General features: G+C 43.7%; 1 protein-coding gene across 2 annotated transcripts in view; it reads right to left on the reverse strand.

The window, feature by feature from the left end:
* The window catches only part of sorcs3b (sortilin related VPS10 domain containing receptor 3b), a 59,243-nt gene that overhangs the window by 23,710 nt on the left and 11,369 nt on the right, over positions 1 to 24,164 (reverse strand). For both annotated transcript variants that reach the window (XM_086122346.1, XM_086122345.1), the window contains exons 2-10: positions 13,429 to 13,496; positions 9,924 to 10,023; positions 9,271 to 9,429; positions 9,074 to 9,147; positions 8,079 to 8,143; positions 7,081 to 7,199; positions 3,133 to 3,222; positions 1,860 to 2,039; positions 445 to 591 (exon numbers count right to left, since the gene is read on the reverse strand). In XM_086122346.1, the coding sequence (XP_085978472.1) occupies positions 445 to 591; positions 1,860 to 2,039; positions 3,133 to 3,222; positions 7,081 to 7,199; positions 8,079 to 8,143; positions 9,074 to 9,147; positions 9,271 to 9,426 (831 nt within the window). In that variant the 5' untranslated portion in view covers positions 9,427 to 9,429; positions 9,924 to 10,023; positions 13,429 to 13,496. The remainder of the gene's footprint in view (positions 1 to 444; positions 592 to 1,859; positions 2,040 to 3,132; positions 3,223 to 7,080; positions 7,200 to 8,078; positions 8,144 to 9,073; positions 9,148 to 9,270; positions 9,430 to 9,923; positions 10,024 to 13,428; positions 13,497 to 24,164) is intronic.

Raw genomic sequence — 24,164 nt, forward strand, 5'->3', positions numbered from 1 at the left:
GAAAGGCAATCCGATTTTAATAACCGGAGTCTGACATATAGTGAGGAAATAAGTTGCAAATCTCACCTGCTGACTCACTGACAACACATCTACGTAATATAATTCAGTGTAATCTAACATTCATTAGCCCGGCTCGGCTACATTTGGTGAATTGAAGTCACGCAGGTTAATGGAAAGTCTGCCCCCCACTGAAACTACACCTAATGACACGGCGTGACTTACACGGATAATAAAACTATTCCAGTGCCCGAGACTCCCCGTTTGTCATGTAGGGAGGCTGGCAACGGCGAAGGCAAAGTGCCCGCGGCCGGCCTTCGTGCAAATTTGGGCCGTAAATCAAAGAGCATTCCAAAGCGAGGCCGATGAGGTCGAAACGTGCGGCGCATGAATACGCATCGCGAGCCGCCGCCCGCCGTGGACGGGAGTGTCCGTCCGTCGGCTCACCCGAACGCAGTGGATGTTGCTCCCGGCCGCGTCGGCGGCGGGCGCTGGCAGCAGGGCCCACGTTTGTCCTTTGTTGAAGGTGATGAAGGTCTTGACGCGGTGGTCCACCAGCTTGTTGGCCAGATACATGCCGTTGATGCCCTCCACCTGGCCAGCCACACAACGTCATGCTCTCGCATTTCAAGATGCATTTTTAAAATCACATGTTCCAATGCAAAAGAAGACATCCATCATGTGAGTGAATTGAGCAATTTTTTTTTTTTTTAAATTTAGGGTTTACATATTAGAGCCGGGGTGTCAAACTTGTTTTTGTGGTGGGCCACATGTTAGTTACGGTTTCCCTTGGAGGGCCGTTATGACTGAACCCATATAAAAAAAGTCAATAGTAACGGATTATTCAACTATTGCTTAAATTACTGTAATGAGAGGTTTGGTAACAAGAAAATGCTGGCAATATGTCTCTTATTTATTACATCAGAGAATTTAAAATGTTGGTCAAGATTTTAGCAAGCATCATGGAAGTTGACATGCTTGATTTGCTTTTGCGGGCCACAACAAATGATGTGGCGGGCCAGATCTGGCCCCCGGGCCTTGAGTTTGAAACTTGTGTATCAGAGCTGCTATCCTTTACGTGAGCAGTCCCCAACCTTTTTTGTGCCACAGATCGGTTTAACGTCAGACAATAGTTTCAGGGACCGGCCTTTAAGGTGTGACGGATAAATACAACAAAATAATATGATATGACCCGCATGAAAACTGCGGTATTTTCAAAACATAAAAATAAACACGAATCATGACACGAGGAACGTCCTATTATGTTGTGTTCTGAGTCCTCAACAACTGCGTACCATTAGTCTCTTCACTTGAAGTGCTGCGTATGACTTATGATTTTAGGACCAGCCATTTTCAGACCCAGTCTTGAAAAGAATTGGAAAAAGAATATATAAAGACGTACTTGGGATTGAATGTGTGGAGTCTGAAAAGACATTGAAATCTGTCTTTGGGAGTGAATGACTTAAGGAGCAAACAACAAAGCAAACAACAAAAGCATTGTCTTGTCTTTGACAAGTTGCCATTTTTCTAGCAGGGTGTTTTGCCAACTTTATCGACTGGTGTAAAGTAACAACACACCACTCTTCATCTTTTTTTTTTTTTTTTTTTTTTTTTTGAGACAGCCGCATTTATTCCCGCAATTGTGCCGGCAGGAAATCGATGACAAACGAGTAGTGCGTAAGTACCGATATCACAATGTCTGAGCGTGGCGTCGTAGTTTTTGTATTAAAAAGTGGATTAAGTACGTTAAAAACATTAAATCCCAACTGCATGTCACGCCAGTGTAAAATAATGATATTAAAATGAAAGTAGCGGTTCTCGTATTCCGGGATAGGGAAAAAATAAGCAGGCAAAGTCACTACCGTGTAGAAGTCGACCAGCAGGTTACCAGTGGGTCCCCTGGTGGTCCTGAGGTTTTCCAGCGAGAGAGTGAAGTAGACGCCGGGCGAGTCGGAGATGTACAGGCTGTAGGTGTGGTTCTGGTTCCATTCCTGGACGGCGGCAAACACCTGCTTCTCATCTGTGCTGATGATATGCATGTCCTGCACGACGAGGCCACAGGGTGACGGCACACACATCCACACCTTAGCATTAGCTGCATTAGCACAATCATATCCCAAAGTGCGAATTGATACATTTGAACTAGGGAAGGGGAATCAATGTTGTCATGGAGACTGATTACAAAATGAAAATACAGTGGAACAGTCAGTCAGCGGACGCACAACCGAGAGATCCCGCACCCGCCAACAGAGTCCATTTCACTCGAAATGCTCCTTTTGTAAGCTACCTTTCAAAAGTTTGTTATTTTCAGAATTGGCCGCCCTCAACAGACAGAGTGGCCACATGTATCTGTCTTGTAATAGACTAGAGCAGGCTAAAAAAACGAAAAAACAAAATGTGACTCTGTAGTGGCCGTGTTGGGCATCCCATCAAAGGAAATAAAAAGCGGAGACATTAGCTTAGCATCGTGGAAAGCACAGACCCTCAAAATTGTCGTGTCTACTGGCTGTTTTTTAATTAGGTGCTAGTTGTTCAAATGTGCTATTTTTGTTGTTTTTTGGGGGGGGGGTTTCCAAAGCCCTCATCTGTGGCATCTCATCGTAACGGAGGTTGCACTCTTGTGCACACAAGTGCGTATTTTACGTTATTTCTTTCCCATATAGGAACTCGCAAGTCTGTTTACTTTAAGATATTTAAACATTTCTATTGTTTTGGTATGTCATAGAAATCTGCTTTAAAGACAGCGAAAGAGCTTGAGCTGACAAAACGTCCCTTAAAAGCTCGAACGTAGCACCTTGAAGGTAACAGTTTGTGCTTTTTGAATATTGTCAGCGCAAAATGCAACTTGAAATCACATTCTCATAATGGCACATTCAATACAAATAAATAAAACAAAATATATTCATCCTTCTGTGCACGTAGCACTAATGGAAAAGAAACATTTTTGATGTCGTTGTACAAGTTATATATATATGTACAAATATCTTCATTTGACCTATGCTTATAGGGTAGTTGTTTTTTTTCGCTCTAGCCTCAAATTAATTTTAGACGAATTAGGTGGACATTGAACCTGAAAGATGATTTGAGCAGATGCCCAGAATATATAATATACAAAAAATGCTTGTTGACACTTACCTTGGGCAGACAATACTTGGGTAACTGCATGCGCTTGAACGCTTCTCTCATGTAGGACACAAAGTAGCTGGCTCGCCCCGACTTGGTTACCTTGGTCATGAAAAGCAAAAAAATGAGTTCATCACACCATGAAATCAAAACTCACCCGTTCCCGCATGAGTGGAAGCTCTTGTGCTGCAAATTTGAACATTGTTTGGCAATTCAAAAAGGACCTTGGGTAGTGTCACAAAATGTGGCGTAGGAGTTGAGAGTGAAAAAAGATCCAATAGCCTCTTGGGAAATGGTGATACAAAAATGGGGTTTTGGGCGTGGCTAAAATATGGCCACAGCACGAGTCGCGCCTTCCGGATGCATAAGTGATTATCCGACACCATTGCAGGCTGCTCTGCCTACCCCGGCGAAAATACATCTCGCCTTGGGATAGTCGGCTGGCGTGGCAGATTTAGAGGGCCCCGTCGTAGTTCGCGAGTGCACACCTGACATGCAGAGAAAGGTGGAAGAGTGGAGAAAACCAGAATTTTTCTCTCTCTCTCTTTTTTTTTTAAAAGTCTGACTTGATAGCTATTATTTAGACAAAGGCTGCAGGATGCCGGATTCGCTTCAGAGTGCCTAGTTGTCATCGCTCGGAATAGCCCGGCAATGATGATGTGATATTTTCCAGGAACTGGGGGCTTTAAGTGGATATAATTTCGAGGCCCAAACATGTTGTTATGTGTTGGCGTAAGGAAGATGCTCCACGAGGTAACAACCATTTTCCCCATTTTTGAAGTTTGACAGTTGATTGGGGGCATGGTTTCAGCTCATTGAGTGGACTTGATTCTTTATTTTTTGCGATTTTGAAAATTCATTTTATTTACGAGCTATTTTTTTTTCTTTTTAATTTGGCAGGATTGTTATGAACATTGTTCTCTGTGTTTTTTATAAGTCATTTATTTTCAATTCAAAGGGTCTTATTTTGGGGGTGGGGGGGGGGCAAAAAAAACATATTAAATCTTTAATTCCGAACCGCTTGATCCTCACTAGGGTCGCGGGGGGTGCTGGAGCCTATCCCAGCCATCCCCGGGCAGTAGGCGGGGGACACCCTGAATCAGTTGCCAGCCAATCGCAGGGCACACAGAGACGAACAACCATCCACACTCACACCTAGGGACAATTTAGAGCGTCCAATCAGCCTGACATGCATGTTTTTGGAATGTGGGAGGAAACCGGAGCACCCGGAGAAAACCCACGCAAGCCCGGGGAGAACATGCAAACTCCACACAGGGAGGCCGGAGCCGGAATCGAACCCGGTACCCCCGCACTGTGAAGCCGACGTGCTAACCACTGGACTACCAGGCCGCCCTAAATCTTTAATTGTGTTTAAGCAATTTTTTTCTTGTCTATTGAACCTCAGAGTGTAGGATAGCCCTGTGGGAGGAATAATATTTCCCCCACAGGAAGCCGTAGAGTGCATAACAAAGGCGAGAGTGCAACGTGAGGACGCCTCCGTGGCTTTCCTCGAGGAAAGTGACAAACCCCGTGGATAGAGCGCAACGAGGGTTCAGAAAATGTGCCTTTGAGCCAGGGAGAGACTTGCAGTTTTGACAGTTAGAGTGGCGGAAGGAGAGGGAGCACTCGCTCCAACGGCTAAATACGACGCCGATGCTTTCAACGTGTCAATAACAACTGGGGCAACCGTCGCGTCGCTAAACTTTTGACAGCAGCGCTATTCATGTCTTCGCTGGGTAACCTGACATAACATGAACACGACTTTGTATTTATTTCTATGGAGGCTGTTTGAAAAAAAAAAAAAAAAAAAAGCTGAAATGGGACGTCAGGCTTTTTTGTTTTTTCCTTCAGGCACCCGAGACGCCGCAAAACAAGGACGCCGAATGGAAGCCGTCTCCTGGAGGAGGTGTACTGTATTTATTTCTCAATTCATGACCGCCTCTCCAAAACACTCCGCGCCGTGTGGAGAGCATGCCCGAAACGCAAGCGCAACAAAAACGCTCATCATTATCTCAATTAGTACAGAGATAAGAGGCGTTGGAAATGATGTTGACTTTATCAACGGCGTGTCTGGAGGACCTTAATGCACTCGCACTTTCCCATCCACTTAGAGGCACCGGCCAACGCCAACCCGCTTGCTTATTTTCCAATCAACTAGAAGGATGGTGTTTGTCCCCCCTACACACTACATTAGGGCTCTAATGGAATAATCTATCGAAAATCAATGAGTTGCCTTTTTCGAAGGCCCCATTTTTGAGGATGTTGCAGTCGACCGGTCCTTCTCTTCCCGCGGGAGTGTGCAGGTGTTGAAGACTGCTTATTTCGTTGTAGCCCCAATCGATAACCTCATTACTCTTTGTCAAGTTAAATCCAACTGACCCCCACCCCCTCCCCCACAGCCCCCCCGGCAATGAAAGTCACCGGAAAGTCGTCGGCGGGTGCCCGCCACATGCGGCGTCGTGTTTGCAATCTCATCTCGGCTAAATGCAATTTTATTGAATGAGCGTTTCTGAAACTGGCCGGCGTATAGGTATTTATTTCTTTATTTTCAGTCTTATGGATGCAGACGTGCCAATCGAGTCTGCGAATGAAGTGAAACTGGGTCACTGTCGGTACAGGCGTTGTCGCTGCCACATCGTCTTAAATTAGAAGATTACATCAGTGGCGCGATAAAAAATAATTACAATACAATATGATACAATTACAGTACAGTATATTAAATTATTTACAAAATAAACATCTCGTAATGGTATGTAAACAGTGAATCTTGGACCCCAAAGCAGACTCGCTAAATACACCACTTAACCAATTAATTGAAACAATGGAGCACGACAACGTGAGACTCGAATGCAACGTTAAAAAAATGAAAAACAAAGTCAACAAATGGTCGACACGGAAAAAAAAAAGAAAGAGCGCAATGATACAAAGGAATTTAGGCCGTTTTTCTAGAAATGAAAAAAGTGCCTTAGTGTCTTAACTAAAATTGTATTTTCACTCGTGGAGGCAGCACTTCATTAGAAAAGCAGGGCACAAAACACAGCAATTTTGATGCCCTCTGGCACCGTGCTGCCTCTCACAGGTCAATCTTGGGTACTGCGGCAGCCATCTGGTTTCGAGGAGAACTACACAAAGTTTATGGTGTGCTGGTTGGGCAAATCAGAAAAGATGTTAAAAATATTGTCTTTAAAGACACATTTCGATCCCTCCCAAAAATTGGTGTGTGTCACACGGCGCTGTTTTAGCCAGACAACGCCCCACCAATCAGTCTTACAAACATTTCTTCATATTTTCACACTTTATTTAAGCCATTGTTTTTAAACTTGAATTAAATACTGATGGAAAAATCTCAAAATTCACTTTACAAGGTCTTGAAAAAAGGCTTAATGAGGGCGGGGGCGGGAGGGGGTGGGGGGTGTCCCTAAAAGATGCAAAAACTGGATTCTTATTGTGCTGGGACATCACTTCAGCACAACATGCGTGACTGAATGCATCAAGGCTACAAACAAGAGAGCGCTTCAGCAGTGGGTGGAAATCAATGAGAGCGGAGGTCATTTGGAAAATTTAATTCAAATAACGGCCCTGACGGCTGCCGTCTAATTGGAGTCAAACGTTAAGTGAATGGTGCATTTTATTCACAGCTCATTTTCCACCTTCTTTCTCCGGTCGCAAATACTTTTGAGTGTGTGTGTGTGTGTGTGTGTGTGTGTGTGTGTGTGTGTGTGTGTGTGTGGAAACACGCTCTCTGCTTTGATGATGTGTTGAAAAATAATCAAAACGCACATCGGGGAACAGGTGTGTTTCAGGAAGCCATTATGAGGATTTGATGGAAAAGCAAGAATTGGATGTAGAGCGAACAGAAAAACAAGAAGGGAGGGGATGATGGTGGGGTGGAGGATTGAGGGAGCAAAGATGACCTCGGAGTGCAATAAAAAGGACAAAGTAATTTATCGCCACGCAGACCTGAGTGAAAATGTATTCATCCTGCACGACCAGCGAATTGGTGTCCACGTGTCCCGGGAAGAGGTACTGCCTGTTGGCCTCCGTGCAGCGCTGGGCTCTGCACTTCACGTACTGAGCACCTGGGAAGGGGACGGCAAAGGAAATCAATCCGGAGTAAATTACCAACGTTTAGCCCAAAGTTGCGCTTGTATGCACTGGAGACGCCAAGGAAAATGCGCTTGTAGCTCATCGCATCTTTAAAAATGCAGTTGTACACACCTTTGGGCAGTGATAAATAGCATTTGCAATTTTTTTTTTTTTTGTCTTCCGGGAAAGTAATTGCGTGACCAGCGTGGAGGGGGGGAGGGAAGGGAGGCTGGGGCGGAGCTACGAGAGCGCCCAAGGTGGGCTCGGCTCGCCGGCTCCAACGCCTCGGTTAAGATTTTGAAAAAATGTCATTCTGTCGTGCAGATAATGAATTCAAAAGTACGATTTGAATGAATGAACCATTTCTTGGCGGTATGCAAAATGGCGTCGGCCGACGGTGACGAGTGATCAATCTGATCGGCTGTTAGCTTGCGACTCTGTGCACGAGACAGAAGTAAAACGCTGAGAATACTGTCGAGATTGCTGTTTGGGTTCAGCGCTGGACGCTAATTAAAAGCTCAGCACCGTGAACAACGTCGCGACGTCTCACACAACAAACATTAAAGCCACATGTGGCTTGTGAGCATCGCCCGCCCGCTAACGAACACAAAGCTCGCGATTGCACCGACTGTGCATTAGAGCGCCACGCGGCTTTGAAAGGGCGACACGCGGGGGGGCGCGTTAAGTAGAAGAAAGATTCATCAACGCCCTAAAACTCTCTCACCCCCTCTCACTCCCCTCGCAGTTTTTTTTGTCAGCTGGGCCTATTCTGCTTTACTGCACTTCAGGGAGAGCGCTGTGGAGGAGCGGCTCGCGCCCTCGCTCTTTGAATAAAAGGCAAAGGGGTGGCGGGGGGGGGGGGGGGCACTCACGGCCTTTGGCGACCCGCGTCTCGATGTGGACCGCGTCCGACTCTCTGTCCAAGCCCATTACAGCCCTGGCGGGAAGGAAGAGAAGATGGAGAGTCTTGTAATTGCGCAATCTCAAAGCCCATAACAGCATGTTTATTTTGTTTGTTTTTTTCAAACGGCGAAATGAGCGCCTATTTCGTTGTGATTCACCAAAGCAGGAGAAAAACGAGGGGGAATAAACAGCAGGTGACAAAAGCACAGAATGTAGCGGCTTCAAAACGACTGCAACAAAAACGCGCGCTATTCTTTAAGGGACACTTGTGACTTATTACTGTGAAGTAGCGATCATGTGCATGAGGTAAATTGCCACTCAAGCGAGGGACTTTCAATTGAGCAGCATGTGTTAAAAAAAACATTAAATAAATAAGGAACAAAAGGGAATAAATGGGCTCTATCAATAGACCCTGGCAAATTTTCATCTTGAAGAAAACGTTTGCACTCAAGCGATGGGCCAGAAAAAAATGCTATGTCCATTTAATCTGTACAGAGGCCAACATAGATTCTAGTTTCAAGTTATATTTTGCACCAAAAAACAAAACAAAAACACTTATTTCATTTAGTTCAGACATCTAAGGTGTCATTTTACAAGAAAAATATATATATTTTCATGGTGAAATTTGTCTCCAAGGAAATAAATGATAGATTTTTAGATTAAAGTTATGAAATTTTATGAGAAAATATTTTATTTTCAATATCAAAGCCATAAAGTCACACTATGGAGAAAAATGGCATTTTGACTTTTTTTTTTTTTTTCAACAAAAGGTTTTTGAAAATTTTGTTATGGAATGAAGTTGGATACAAAAAATAAAATAAAATACTGAGCAAAGCGGGAGAATACAGAACAAATCATATTTGTGGAGTGAAAAGGCTCTTTTTTTTTTTAATTTTTAGATTTACTTCATTGTGGGTCTAATACACCTACACGTGTGTGTTTGCGCACGCATGCGTGATCGTACCAGTAGAATCGACCCGGCATCACGTTGTCGTGCACGAGCTGCCATCTCTTCCCGAAGTCCATGGAGCTGTACAGCTGCAAGATAATAGCGACGGTAATAACAGCGGTAGGTAGATAGCCAGCAGCCCCCACCGCAATCAAGGCATCCGCACGACAATCCGAGCAATTTCGCTAGCGCTGCTGCGCTTAAAAATCTACCTTGCCGTCGTGGCTGTAGGCCAGGATCCAGTTCTCCTGCGCCGGGTGGAAGAGGAGGCTGAGAACGTTGAAGCTAATGGGATGCTTCTCGAAGCTCGCCCCCTCGTCCGAGCTGATCAGAACGGCGCTCTCCACCTCCGGGTCGCTCAGCATCATTATCTGAGAGGAGAGAGGAGGGACGGCGTATCAGAGCCGCAGTCGTCTCGCCGGCAGTTGAGCCGCTGAGAAGTAGAGTGGCCCAACTGCGCTCAAGTCTTTTTGTTAGCCTGATAGCATGATTGCCCAAGTTGTTTATTTATTTATTTTTCTAAATTTTTGCTAAACAGGAAGAAAAGAAAAAAAAAAACAACAACAAGAGCCCAGTTGCCAGACTCATCCTTTTCGGATTACCATGATCAGGACGACACTGGTATCAAGAAAACTACCATTACGCGATTTTTAGTAAGCTAGGCTATCAATTTTTAAGTTACCTTTTAAATAAAGACAGGTTTAGTTCCAATTTTCCCAAACCTGACCTTTTTGAATTTTTTCAGAAAATACGATAAAACAAAGGCCACAAATAGCGTGCCAGTACTTTGAATAAGTCAAACTATTTATAATAATTCATGAAATGATATTTTCTATTATAATATCACAAGAAAGGACGAGATGACCTTCTGTTTGTTGGTGGGGCACACGTAAAGGTAACTCAGCACGGTCCTTGAGCCCACTTTGTCATTGAGCTTCGTGTAGGTGCTCCCAAAGTCGCTGGACCTGCATTAAATAAAAACACACACACACATGCTGGGGGTACATAAACAACAACAAAAAAAAAGCCTGTAAAGTGTAAACGTGTTGTCGTATTGTCTGTCTACATGTGTTGCGCCACCCCTTGTCTTTAAATTTCGGCTACTTAAAACATCACATCATGACACTGATGATGTTAGCCTGTTAGCCTGTCTCTGGCGTTTTTTGCATTGTTTGTCAGCAATGAAGCTAAATTGACTTTCTGAAGGCCAACCTATGAAGTTGTTTTCGTCATTTTCTTTGTTTTGTATGTAACTTGACGTTAAACTTCGAAATGCGAGTGGCATCAAACAGCCTGAAATTGGATTTCTTGCATTTCATTGGTGACATAATGAAAGTATTGCATGCGAAACCTGACAAATTATCTCTTGGGCTTCGTTCGGTCACATGCTGCTGTCACTTCTCCATGTCCCTTCCATGTGCACGCGTCCATGACAAGGGTAAATGCGCTTGTCATCCCAATCCTCATAAATCCCCGCCCCGCCTCCCCCCATGAATCCGCACCATCCGTTCTACCTGAGCGCCCGCAAATATAATTTCACTACATAATTGGATAGATATCCGAGCAATGTCTGCTATCGTTGCCGGCGCATGAATCTGAAGCGTCCCATTTGCTGTTGACATTGTTTTCAAAGACGTATCCCCTAAACACATTTGTGCAGCCTAAGTGCTGCTTTCAGCTGCCACATCGGAATGGCTGGGCAAAAAAAATCAGTGAGGTTATTGCACGGCAAAGTTGATTTCGCAGAAAAGAAGCAGTCGTTTGAAAAACACAGGAGGACTGGTGCGAGTCGCCACATCGATCCAAACATCACGGATATCGCCGGCGACTGGCTGCCAGCTATTGTGGCCATCAATCATTTACGTTCTTATCACAGAAATCGACGCATGCTCACTTCTTTTTCATAACATCTATGTGTGTGTGTTTTTCTAATTGCGGCACGAAGCGCCTGAGGTGCGCAGTCATTTTCTTTGGGGTACGGCGTTGTGACCCAGACCCCTCCATGATGGAAGACTTCCTCTACTCTCGACGAGGTGTTCAAAAAGGTGTGAAGTCAAGCGTAAATCTTTGCAGCGCCTCTGGTGAAACCGATATTTATTTGAAACTCTACGGACTGATGTGTTTCACAGTGAAATGAGTTCTCCTCAGACTGTGAGAAGGCGAGGAGTGAGGAGGGGGCGCGCATGTTAGAAGGCTGGATTTAGTTCTCTGGTATGATCCTTGATGAAATGAATTCTTATTGATGAGCCTGACAGGCGCGCACACCAAAATGTGCTCTTCGGTCTAATTGCGATAACGCAGAATGACTATAGTGGTGACTTAATTATTTCTGACAAGAAGGTGGCTTCAAAGGGAAACTCTTGGGATGGCTAAAGCCAGGCCGAATTGAGTCAGCGTGTGAACAAGATCTCCTTTCAAGCAAAACCGGTTATCCTTGCCAGTTCCTTAGATGAGCTTTTGTATCGTGACATCCACTTTTGAAACATCTTGTATATACTCTCTTCATCATGTTGGCATTTCTCTCCCTTATAATCGAGCCGAGATTCACCCCCCAATCTTTATCTGCGACTCAAAAGCTGTGCTGAAGCGCTCCAAGGCCACCATCCACAGACCTGTTTGTCATCACAGTTGTTTAGAAACTTGATATTCACAATGTATGCCAGGACCTCCCCCACACCTACCCACTGAAAATGCCTCACATCACAAATGTCAATGGCAGGAAATTGTTGTAGGCCACGCCCCTTAAAGGCACCAATCCAACACAGGAATACTACAGTCTGGATAGTAAAGTGGAAAAAGGGTGAGCAAGAGTTGCGACTTGCAGCCTTTTATTGAAAAAGCCAAAAAGTCAAGCAGAAAAATGCAAAATGAGCACACTTGTAACACGACACGAACAACGCCCCCCCCCCCCACAACAAGAATGACAACAGGATTAAATTCCACACCATTTGCATTGTAATGAATGAATCCTAACTATCATCATCTTTGCTTGTGTGGGTGTACCTAATGATGTGGCCGGTGAGTGCATGGCTTCCAGATAAAAGAAAATAGTTTGCCGGCTTTTGTTTGCCCGAATATTGAGACATGTTTTTTTGTTGTTATTGCGATTTGATTTTCCACCATTTTCTATTCACAATCCAAAACCTTGGTGTTTAGAGCAACTCATTTTATAATTGAACTGTCATTGAACACCAGCAGCGTTGCGCTTGCATGACTGAAAATAGTTTTTTCTTTTGTGTTGAGACGTGTGAGAGGTGCTGGTAGGAGAAGACAAGGCGGTCACACTGTTGAGCAGACTTCTTTTTTTTTTTTTTTTTTTTTGTCAGTCCCGCCAGCAAAGTGAATGTGCAAATGGACAAAAACTGCTGCCATCCATCTGCTACTTCTGCTACTTTTCGGTCTCCACGCGCACCCCCGTTTTTTTTGGGACGCTTACGACTCCTGACAGCTCACGATACTTCAAGTAGTTTATTGCCTAGACCGCAGAGCGGACCAAGTGTCTATCAGAGCTCGGGTCTTGCGGCGTTTTCTTTGTAGAAAATAGGCGGAGGTGGCACTCTGTGTTTTACAGAAGTACTGATACTTGTGTAAAAATTGTCCCAAGTAGAAAAGCAAAACTAAAAATGCATTTTTACGTGTCAATTATACACAACTTCTTTTTTTAATTATTTTACATGTTTTGCTAACTTGGCACAACAACAAATCAAAACCCCCCCCGCAAAACAATGTGTCCCCATAGCTGTGCTAACACCAAAAATGCTAAACTAGCTCATGATAACAACAACAACAACAAAAAAAAACATACTGGTGTTTTTTTTCTGATTAGTTGCCGAATTTTTGAACACCGGCAGCTGGCTTCTTTTTTTACGAATCATTCGTGCAGTCGACGACATCAAACAATTCTCCGAAATTAGGACATGGCTGTCATGGTTAATGCTCCCAGGTTAACAGTTCTACACGTCGCTGCCCCCCCCCTCCCCCCTCCCCAAGGCCTCAATCAGTCAAGATCACCGCAGTTGACTTTACTTTCCTTGAAAAAAGTAACACGCCTAGTTGGACAAAATAGGAACCAAAATGAAAGGAGCAAAAGTAAAAAGTCATGTAAAGATACATGAAAAATCTGGAAAACCGAGAATCGTTCGGCGTCACAGTGGGTGCTTTATTAAAACATTCGTCATACGGGCTTCCAATGTATCTTCATTGTTTTATCTTCTGGCGAGAGCGCGCTCACACTATAAGTCACGCCGGATGGCGCAGCCAACTATGAATATATTTTCCTTAGCGATGCTTTTACATGTTTATCGAATTAGAGGCGGCGGCGGCGGCGCCAGTCGCCTCTCTGTGCATCGATGTGATTCAAAGCAACGTACCTCCACAGAGAGCTTTCGGTAACGGCGCCCAGGTTGAAGTCGTACAGCTTCGTGAGGATGAGGATCACCTGCAACGTGAGAGCAGAGGGAAGTCTGAGTGTGTTTCACTTACATTGTTTTTATTAGTCGGGCAAAATGACATTTGGTAAGCATGTGATTTAAACCTACAAAAATATTTCAAGGAGCTGCCCGGGAAAAAAAAATCAAGAAATCCGCCAGTTTGGTTCAAATTGGCAATTTCTAGGTCATTCTTATGACTCTTACATGAAAACAATTCACTCCATTGAAATGAATTCAAATGCCATTATTCCGTTCCAGACATCAGAATATCACAATCTCTTCCATGTTTTAGGAAAGAAAACAATGCGCTGTATTGTAAAATGTAAATATAAAAACACAATGAAACACAATAAAAGTGAATGTCAAGAAATGAACCGTTTTCCATGAAGTGTTTTGAAGACAATACAAAGCCTCTTTATTTGGATGGCGCCTTCACAACAGCTGCGGCTGGAACAAAGTAAGACATCTCTGAACCACTGGTGGAAGGAGACTTTGATTCTCTCCTCTTTCATCCGTAACTGCTTCTCAGAAACACGGCGCATGAGGGAATAGTTGTTACGATGGCATTACTGTCGATGATTTATGTTACGTGTTCCGCTGTTGTATCGTTATTTTATGTTCAATGTTCTGTAAAGCCGAAAGTCGCAGCCACATAGTAGCACACTAGTGCATTTGTGTCGGAACGAGTGACACCAGGAAGCCCGGAATCAGTTTACCACTCGGTTAGTCTGCGCATTAGCTTTTGCTCCATGATCCTTGCGAGTGTTTTCATTTTGTAGATGTGTGCTTGGCTGCTTATCTCGCTCAACAACAGGGCCTCAAATGCATTGGTGAGGGCCGGTCTCCTTTTCCATCACTTCAATGGAAGAGTGGTTGAAGCTTGTGTCATTTGACGAAATACAAAAAAAAAATAAAATAAAAAGGACAACATTTTGAAGTTAGTTTAAATGTTTTTTTTTTAAACCTAAATTTAAAAAAAAAAATTGTATTAAGGTAATAGTGTTACCTACGCCAGCTAAACCTACAAGTCTACCACACGCCGTTCCTAATGAGTGTCATTTCCAAGTGGATCCCAATGACAAGGCATGTTGTGACTCAACGTCAGCTTGCTGGCACCTTCGCAGCATCTCTGCCAGACGTCTGTGTGTGTGTGTGTGTGTGTGTTCCTCATTTGGAATGACAGCAGGAAAAAGTCTGCACAAAACGTAATTGCTCAGTGAACACTGAAAATGGCTCCGCGCTGCTTTCTCACACACTTTTGTCTGTTAGCCGAACGGGATGCATTTGGCTAATTGGAGGCCGTCCGGTGTGTCCATGTTCTCTGGACAATGCGTTTCTAGGGAGGCGGAATTGTGGCCCATAAAAGGGCTGCCAATGCACAGAGGGCCAAGTGAAATGGTTTGCAAACACATTATTGTCACTCCAATTGTATTATAAAAGACCGCCCCATGGGGATGTCCATAACTCAGCTTAGGAAGTAGTGGAGGCCGTGAGGGGTGTGGGTGGGTGTGTGGGAGGGGGGGGGGGGGGGGGGGGGTGAACAAAGAGGCTGGAGGGAAGGAGGGAGTTGGAATAACAATCGAGGAAGAGAAACATGGCATATCCCGACTAAATTTCATAAAGCCTGGAAGATGGGTCACAAGCTCAATTACAGTTGGTTTAAACACATTAACCTTGCGGGACCTGCCGAACGACTGATTAAAGCTGAAAAAAAAAAAGCAGCGGCACATTTGGCGGAACAAAAGACGTGTCTTTAAGACGTCTTTGAAGACGTCGAAAACCCAATTGACCCGCCACGCAGCCTTCAAACGCAGCCCGTGCGCTCGGCCAGGACGAGCCACATTACGGGTTAATTAACCAATCACAAAGACAGATAAGCATTAGCATAACTAAATGCTTCGTGTCTGCCAGGTCCGAGGGCTCGAGTCGGAATCAATTTGGTGTAAAAGATTTGGTTAAACGGTTGTGATGTCAGGCCTAAATGCTCACTTTGAGAAAAGCGATACGAAGGAGGAAAGCTCCGTTGATCGTTTGTCTCCTCGCTGCGGCCAGCTGAAGTGAATGCGGAACCGATTTGATCCGGGAGCGGCAAAAGGATGCCAACAAATTCATTGGCGGGTTTACGGTAAAGTTGATTGCTTTGGATTACGGGGATTTCATCGAAAGTTGCCTTGAAGAAAGTAAAAATAGCTTGTCCGAACCATTTTTTTCCCCCCAAAATTAAAAGGTTGCAATTTGGCCAAAAATATTAAGAAAAAAAATGGCAACCAATAACATAGTATTGTAAAGGCGCAGATAAATTGCCAATAAACATGAGTGCGTGGCGTTGCCCCCTCCCCCAAAATGAAAAAAAAACATTTTTTAATTACTGGGGGGGGAAAAAAATCCATACACCCTCCAAAAAAAAATCAATTAAAATGTTTAATATATATACCTGTATATCAATTTTTTTTTAGATACTGTCTAAATGAGTTCAGAAGTGCGGCCCATGAAACATAAATTAGTTGCCATACATTTCGCCGAATTTCGTCGATAACTCACTTGGTTTGGTTGAATTTTGTGAAGTTGTCATCGCTACCACCCACAGCGCAAGTCAGCTTTTCGTAAATTCCCAACTCTTAATTTGAAGGAGATAAATCGCCCGTCTTTCAAATTGAGTCATGCTTCATTTGCCTTTATTTTTGCCTGAGCCTACTCTTAAAAGCAAAACCTTTGTGTGTCATAAATCGGATTACAGTAACCGATTAATTTATGGCTCGCGTTTGTTATAAACTATACGGGAAGGGGGAATATTAAATCGCAATCGCAGGCACGCTTGAATTACTTTTCCAAAATCGTTCAGCCCTCCCCGCTGCCATCACGCTTGTGCTTCTGGCTCATTAACAGGAGGCGACCCCTTCGAATTGGGTCAGCACAGAGTTACCTCGGAGACTGACAGACTAGTGAGGCAGATGACTTGTTTGCGTGATTTGTCCCTGAGTGGATACATCAAGAGTACATGCGCTGCCGACTGTTCCCACGTCTTCACTTCACTTGTTATTGATAGCCTCCGTAAGCGTGGATGCGTTCAATAGGGAGCCTCGAATATATATGCAAATGGGAGTGGGCCACATCGCGAGTGCGACAAAATAACACGACAAATGAAGCCGAATTAGTGGCAAAATGCTACGCGCTTTTTGTGTGTGTGTGTGTGTGTGTGTGTCCGCCTGGCTTTTTATGTAAATAAAAAGGGGGAAGAAACAAGCCCAAAATGGCTGCCGGTAGAATTCCAAAGGCTTCAAGGTAAAAATGGCGTTTCCATGAGTCTTCGTTGCTCACTTGCAAACGTGAAATTAAGTAAGAACGCCGCGAGGGCAAAAGCAGCGTATTTATTCATGTTTATGTTTTATTGATGTGCGCAAAGGGAGCTTTTGCCCCGGGAAAGTCAACCAATCATTTCTTCAGATGGGCTTCACATGCACCCTCCAAGGAGTTGGTTTTAAGTCATCCGTTTATCCAAATCGTCTATTCTGGTCTGCTTCTTTTCTCTGTCTTTGCCAGCTTTTCCCGCTTGCATCACAATTCCAATGAGGAAACCACACACACACACACACGCGCGCGCACACACACAGAGGGGAAAAAAAAGGAAAAAAAAACATGAAAGGACTGTCAAAGTCATGTGCACTTTGACCCCCGCGGGCTGAAAGCCTCCATGGCAACAAGCATGTCGCAGCCACTCAACCGAGCGATCTTACATAAACACCCCGGCATGGAGGCAGTGCTTGCACTGCACCACAATGACTGCTGGACCAAATCAAATCTTTTTTTTTTTTTGTCAGTGGGACAGAAAAAAAATAATAATAAAAAAAAGAACATCCAGCATCAATCCATTTTTTTCTTTGATTCAAAACAGAAAAATTTAAAGTGCTTTCAATGGGACGTGAGCGGCATCTCAACGCCACTCCCCCCCCCCCCCCCCCACACACGGCCTGCAATTTAGCTGTGATTCATTTTGTACAAACGACTTGCTATCAATAAAATGTTGGTGCACTTTCCGACATGAAATCTGTTGCTCACTCACTCACCCTCAAAGTAAAGCTTTATGAAGGACCCCCTTTCAAATATCATCTTTCAAATATAATTTCTTGCCAATTGGTCAGTCGAGGAAAAAATAATGAGAGGGTGCTTGCTTTTTGCCCCTTTTCTCCGAGGATGGCGAGCGATGCCACATTTTTTTTTTCTCCAACCGAACCGGAGGCAACAACTCAAAGTTCTAAATTAATTTCCAGGGGACGCCCACCAGCACCCCCACAACCCCCACCTGTGTTGATATGAATGACTGATGCAAGCTTCTTTGCTATCAAAACACGCAAGCGCAACTTATTTACCCTTAATGGCGCCTGCGAATGTTCACGGCATTTACATTCTCATGAATAATCATCAGCTTGAGTACAGTACCGGATATGACTATGATGGCGAACAATAAACATTCCAGGTGAGAATCTCTGGGGAGGAACCTTCAGCTTGTTGCCTCCTCCAAAAAAAAAAAAAAAAAAAAGGGGAAAAAAACGGACGACTAACAAGTCACTCTCAAGGTATCAACGGGCAAACGTGGCGAGCTTCAATCAAACCAAAGTCCCCTTCGCTTGTCAGCTGACTTCAGGTTAGTTAAGGTGGTAAAAACCGGACTGAATTAAACATGACAGGAACCAAACGTGCGTCTCGAGCCATCGCAGCAGCTCCGAGATGCAGGCAAGCTAGAAACCACAAAGGAACCACAAGAAGACTTTTTTTTTTTTTTTGCCCTCTATAAGGATTTGAGCTACTGTACGTTCCTGCGTCCAAGGAGGAGAGGAAAACAAAGCACGCAACGACGCAGTTTTCTTTGAAAATCAGATACTGTCACGTAGCAAGGTGGTGGTGGACCCCAAAAAGCAGGCAGGAGGGAGGAGCAGGGTGTATTTGAAGAAGTGTATTAACACAGAGAAAACTAAATCCAAAACAAACATAGTCCAAAGTAGCAAACAAAAATCACAACCGAAGCTAAAACGGAACCGTGACCAAAACATGACAGCAGCAAACAAACGGCAACAAACAAACATGACAGTAGCCAAGAGCAAACAGCAACAATGAACCAACAATGAGTGGTCGGGCTGGGAGTCCTTTTAAAGCACTGATTACCTAATGACCAACAGGTGTGCAGCTGCAGGGGGAGCCCTACAGTGCCCCCTGTTGGTCCCAAACCGAATCATGACAGATACAAATAGATGCAGTCCCCTCGAAACGGTTTTTTTCGAGATAAATACGAGACAAAATCAGAAGTCCAGCTTTGAATGTAGATATGTTGAACAACTCAAGACAGAGCAGCTTTTGTTCGGGTGTGACACTTTGTCATCAGGGAGGGGCTCGGAGTAGAGCTATAGCTGCGCTGTACCGAGAGGAGCCAGGGAGGTGCCATCTGGCTCGGGCATTTGGTTAGGGTGTCTCCTTGGGTACGTCCCATCGGGAGGAGGCCTCAGTGACGACCGAGGACACGCTATGTCTCCCGGCTGGCCAGCGAACACCCATGGTCTCACCCCGGAAAAGTTGGATGAAGTGGCTGGGGGGCAGGGAAGTCTAGCCAAAGCTGCTGATTAGCGGAAGAGAATACAACCTCTTGTTTTCCCATCGTTGGCCCAGATTATTTCCCCACAGAATAGTTGCTCACCATCTTGAAAAGAAATCCCATAACCAGGCTTTTGCTGACTTTGCTCGGAGGGATTGAATCAAATGACGCCGGATTATCGGTATGCGCGCACTCCATGTTAGCGTCAGCCGCTCGACCAAGTCAGGAAGTTCCTAATTTCCTTCGGTGATGATAAAGGCACTCTCGGAACACTCCCAACTTAACTTATTCTGATGCCAGTCTTCAACCCTCCATCATTACTGCTCTGACGAGAGCAGCGAATCGATTAAGGATAAAATACATCATAGGAAAAACTGCCGTTATCTAAATAATTCAGATGCCCGCAGAGCCAGAATGCGTTTGCGTCCATTATCAGACGCGACAAGCTGGCAGGGAATCGTCGCTCACCTCGTCGCGTTACCTTTCATTTTGTCTCGGAGCGCCTTTTGTTTGCTCAAGTAGTTCCGGCGCGAGGAGCGGTAAGTCATTTCGACAACCGCCGGCCATCATGAGTAAACTGGCTCATTAACATCGTTTTTCCACACGTGGAGAACATCACAGGAAGTCACGCGATGTTCCAAATTCAACCCATTTGCATAGATTTCATGAAACCTTGACAGAGGAACTCGAGATGCTCTGCCAACGTCAGGAGGAATCGAAGCACGCCGTTCCGAACGAGCCCCCCAACCCCTGCAAAACAAACACCCTTGAAGGAAAATAGCATGATCGAAGGGAGGCTAACTGGACCAAATTGATTGTTTGTACTTTTCCTGGGTGAAGACACACCGGTGAGGCAGTTTTTTTTTTGTTTTGTTTTTTTTCATCAAATGAAGCCTTACACGTGTCCCGGGAGACAGCGTGTCATCTGCCGCGCGCTGCGTTTGCTCATCCCCGTGATTTCCTGAGCGCAGGGGTTTTGAGCTTGAGAGGTTTCGGCAATCAATTCAGTCCATTATGTTGAGGAGCAAGGGGGGGTAAAATTAATGAAATGGTCCCACTGTGAGGGGCTTTTACTTCAAATACAGCTCCATTGTGGCAATCCAATGCTGCTGCAAAAAAAAAAAAACAACAACAGACAATAAAACCGCCGGCTGCCATTAAACAATGTGATTGCGATGCTACTACCTCGTTCTCCGAAAGTAGGCCGCGGGACGAAGAGCCATGAATCAGGTTTAATGGACGCTCGTCAATGTTTGAGTGGCTTTTACGACATTTGTCGAAAAAAAAAAAAGTGCAAACAAATTTGAAGGCAAAACCATTTAAGAGGACAAAATCCGGAGCTCCTATCGACTCGTGAAACGAAAACCTTTGATGTCACTTGACAAAGAAGGCAGAGCTATTTGGAAAACAGCGGGAATGACTCGAGCGAGGCTAATCGGCCTTCTTCTCCACTGGCATCGTTTGAATGTGTCTCGCAAAGAAAAAAAAAAAAAAGATGACACATAGATAGGATGACCCGCTTTTAGCATTGCGGCTAATTTACATCATAATGGCCGAAACACTGAGTTTCGCCTGAGACTTGAAGGCGAGGCTAGGTGAAGATGCAGGAGCACTTTCAACTGACACACTACATGAAAGCCACAAGGTAAGCAGAGCTGCGTTGATTTTTGCAGGACACACAGATTACCATCAATTGACAGCCTTTGCATCTATGATAGCAAGAGATGTAGTCATATTTATCAATTAAGGCTTAGGTTAGGCAACAGGTGGAATTATTAATTAACCGTCATAGCTATAAATTGTAAAATCCGTACTGCGTCAGCTTTTGTAGGTCATACTTGAAAACCATAAAATGAAACTATGTCAAAAATCTGACACGTTAGAAACAACGTATAGACATTTTTTGGAAATCATCGTCAAAAACAAAAAGCCATCTAGGACTCAATTTTACACCCCTCAATTCATGCCGTCTTATCAGGGCTCATGTGTGCCTCGTAGTTGGCATACTTGAGGCTTTAAGTGCAGCTACTCCTAATCATTGAGCTAACAAAATCTTTCCTCAGCATTAGCCAAGCAGTACGTAGCCACTCTCTAGGGATCCGAAACAGAATATCGGTATATAAAAAAGTCTTCTCCAATTGTTGACACTCAGTTGGACTTTAAGAGAAGGACTGACTTCTATGTTCTGAAGACACCCGGTCGCAGTTTCGATTGGGACTCCGAATCGAGATGACGCAGCGACTCATTATTTCGCCTTTCCCGACTGAGGCGTTACAAAGGATTATTTCTATTTCTAGGTACAAATTGTTTAGCATTTTGGAGCCATTCAATGGAACACAGACAAAACATTTCACAGAGACTTCGAAGTGGCTCTGAGCGGAAGCCAAATTGACTTTGGTTTGTGTTTTTCCCTGGCTTGCCTATTTGGATCAGAAAACTGGCTTGAGTCTAAAAAAGGATAACCAACGTGAAGTTGGAATCTCATTTAGGCTAGACAGCGTTTATTTATTGCAGTGTTTTGTTTTTTTTTCAAGATCGTATTTGGCGCTTGCAAATGGTTTAGTAGTTCACAAGGGCGGCGGTCGCATTACTTTATAATTCAAAGGGGGGGTTGCGATGGGGTTGCAATTGTTTTGAGAAACGCTGACCTACTTCTCCCCCCTCGCACCCTCATAATTTATTTTGTTACTTTCACCGTTGCGTGTCATTTGGCTAATTACATGTGTACAAGTGCAGAGAAGCGCGCCGTTGCATCAGTCTGCAGCCAAACTACTAAAACAAGACTCTTGAGGGTCCGATTATCAAGGGAAGAACTTTTTCTTCCCCCTGAGATTATCAAATGACATTTGAGCGTGAAAAAAAAAAGTCAATTTTTGTTTCATATTGAGGACTACAAGCACACTTTAATCAGCAGACCCGAATTTGTGAGTCAAAGTCTTTTTACATATCAGTTTAACATTTCATGCAAATCGAATCATATCAGCCGGGATGCATTTCATCAGTCAAGTGTGTGTGGGTTCTCATCCAAATTTAATAGGAGCATAATACAGTAGAACGGCGACTCATTAAAAGGCCAGGTTGATTTATTTTAAAATATGTTTAAAAAAATAAATAAATAAATAAGAGTGAGAGGAAGCTACAAATAAAAAGATGGATGATAAACTAATCTCCCTGGCGGATGGATTAAAGAAACATAACCTTTATAGTGGTGCACACCAAACATAATTGCACAAATCATCGGGCATGAACGTGGCAAGCCGACAAAACAGACACTTTCAGGAATAACAAATCACTGCAAAGTGCTCGTGACACGGAAACACCCGGTTCAAGTATTAATATTGTACAGATGTACAATCCGACGTTTTATTATTTCATGACACGCAGTGGAACAAATTTGGCGTCGAACCAAAGTGATCGGTCAGAATTTGCCTCTGAAGTCAAACGGAAACCTGAATGCTGGACCGCCGTAGTTGTGTGATGTCACCACAATGTGTGCGGCAAGACTGTTCGACACCGTTATTCTAAAAAGTGATTTATTCAAGTGAAACTTGTCCAGTAAAAGTTGGTGTTTTGATACGAAGGCATGTTCAAGTTTCATGAATCAGGATTGGCGAGTACTCAAACATAAGCGCTTGATAATGACTACTTGATAACCACAGAACAAGAACTAGGGAGAGCCACTGAATTCAATAACAATTTCCATGCAATAAGGACTTTTCACAACAGATGCTAACGTAAATAGCATGTAGCTTTTAGCATTATGGCTAGTTACTAGCATGAAAATGACCAGAGAAGCACTTTGCTGAATGAAATACCAATTTCCATGCAATAAGGACTTTTCACAACCTATGCTAACCTTAATAGCATGTAGCTTTTAGCATTATGGCTAGTTACTAGCATGAAAATGACCAGAGAAGCACTTTGTAGAAAACCTCAAAATGACGTGTGGCACAAATAATAATATTCCACATTCATATCAGGAGCCTTCAAAAAGCAGAGTACTTTTTTTTAAATTTCATAATGAAACATAATTGTACAACAGCTAATTAGCCCAAACAGGACTGCTAAAATGTTCCCAAAATATTGTTAAATCAATGTTTTAAGAGTGCGACAGTTTGAATCCACAACACATTAATTGCCTTTTTACGTGATCGTGATGAAATGACATTGAATTGGGAACGAGTTGGACTCTGTTAATCTTTGGCGGTTTCACTGCACGCCAAAACTTTTAATGATGCGTGAAGTTCAATACAGTTTGATATGTTGCGGTATTTAAATAAAGCTTATTCGTGTCGCATCCCGCTTTGATGAAGGCTGGCATTTACCCCAATAATCGTTCATCAGGCTAATGCGTCTGTCATGTTGTTCGCCAACAAAGGTTTTGATTTACAATTTGTCACCATGTCTCAATAACCTTGGATCCATATTCATTCCCTCTTTTCGGAATGCTCGTTTGGGCTCGAACTTTTTTGCTTTTTCGAAGCAAAAGCAACCTGTCATTTTAAAGGATCTGCACCAAGAAAAGCGATTGAGTGAACTTTTGTGTTTGTTTATGTGTCACTGTATGCTTGGAAGCTCTCCATCATCATCATCGTTGATTTCGCCGCAGCCTTATGTGGCACATTAGGTCGCCCTGATTTTGCACGTTTTAAAAAAAAAATCCACAGAAAAGTGTTCTTTTTGATCTGTCAAACTTGACTTACCAGAGCGGCAAGCCACCTTTAAACATTACGGCAGATGCAAATCACACACTGACAGTCACTTGGGCTGAATTAACACTGCAAGTGTTAATGATGAAATGATTCAAAACTAATTTTTTTTTTTTTGCTCTCAAATGGCAAAACTCCGATGTGCGTCAAATCTGAATGGGAATATCCTCAGACTGGAATTGGGGCTTTTTAGAAATGCTCGCATATATAGTACTCCGTCCATGTGAGCTTGATGTCATTGACGTATTCACAAACCTGTTTGCTGAAAAAAACAAAAACCAAAACGCATGAAAAAAAAAAAAGATCTGAGCAAATCCGTGGCCAGTTAAAGAGGGGCTAAATATGCTACATTAGAGAGGCATGGCACTCATTCAAAAGGAAAA

This window comes from Hippocampus guttulatus, chromosome 10, assembly GCF_054856545.1.
Source record: "Hippocampus guttulatus isolate MCC_2025c chromosome 10, RoL_Hgut_1.0, whole genome shotgun sequence".
Taxonomy (NCBI): domain Eukaryota; kingdom Metazoa; phylum Chordata; class Actinopteri; order Syngnathiformes; family Syngnathidae; genus Hippocampus; species Hippocampus guttulatus.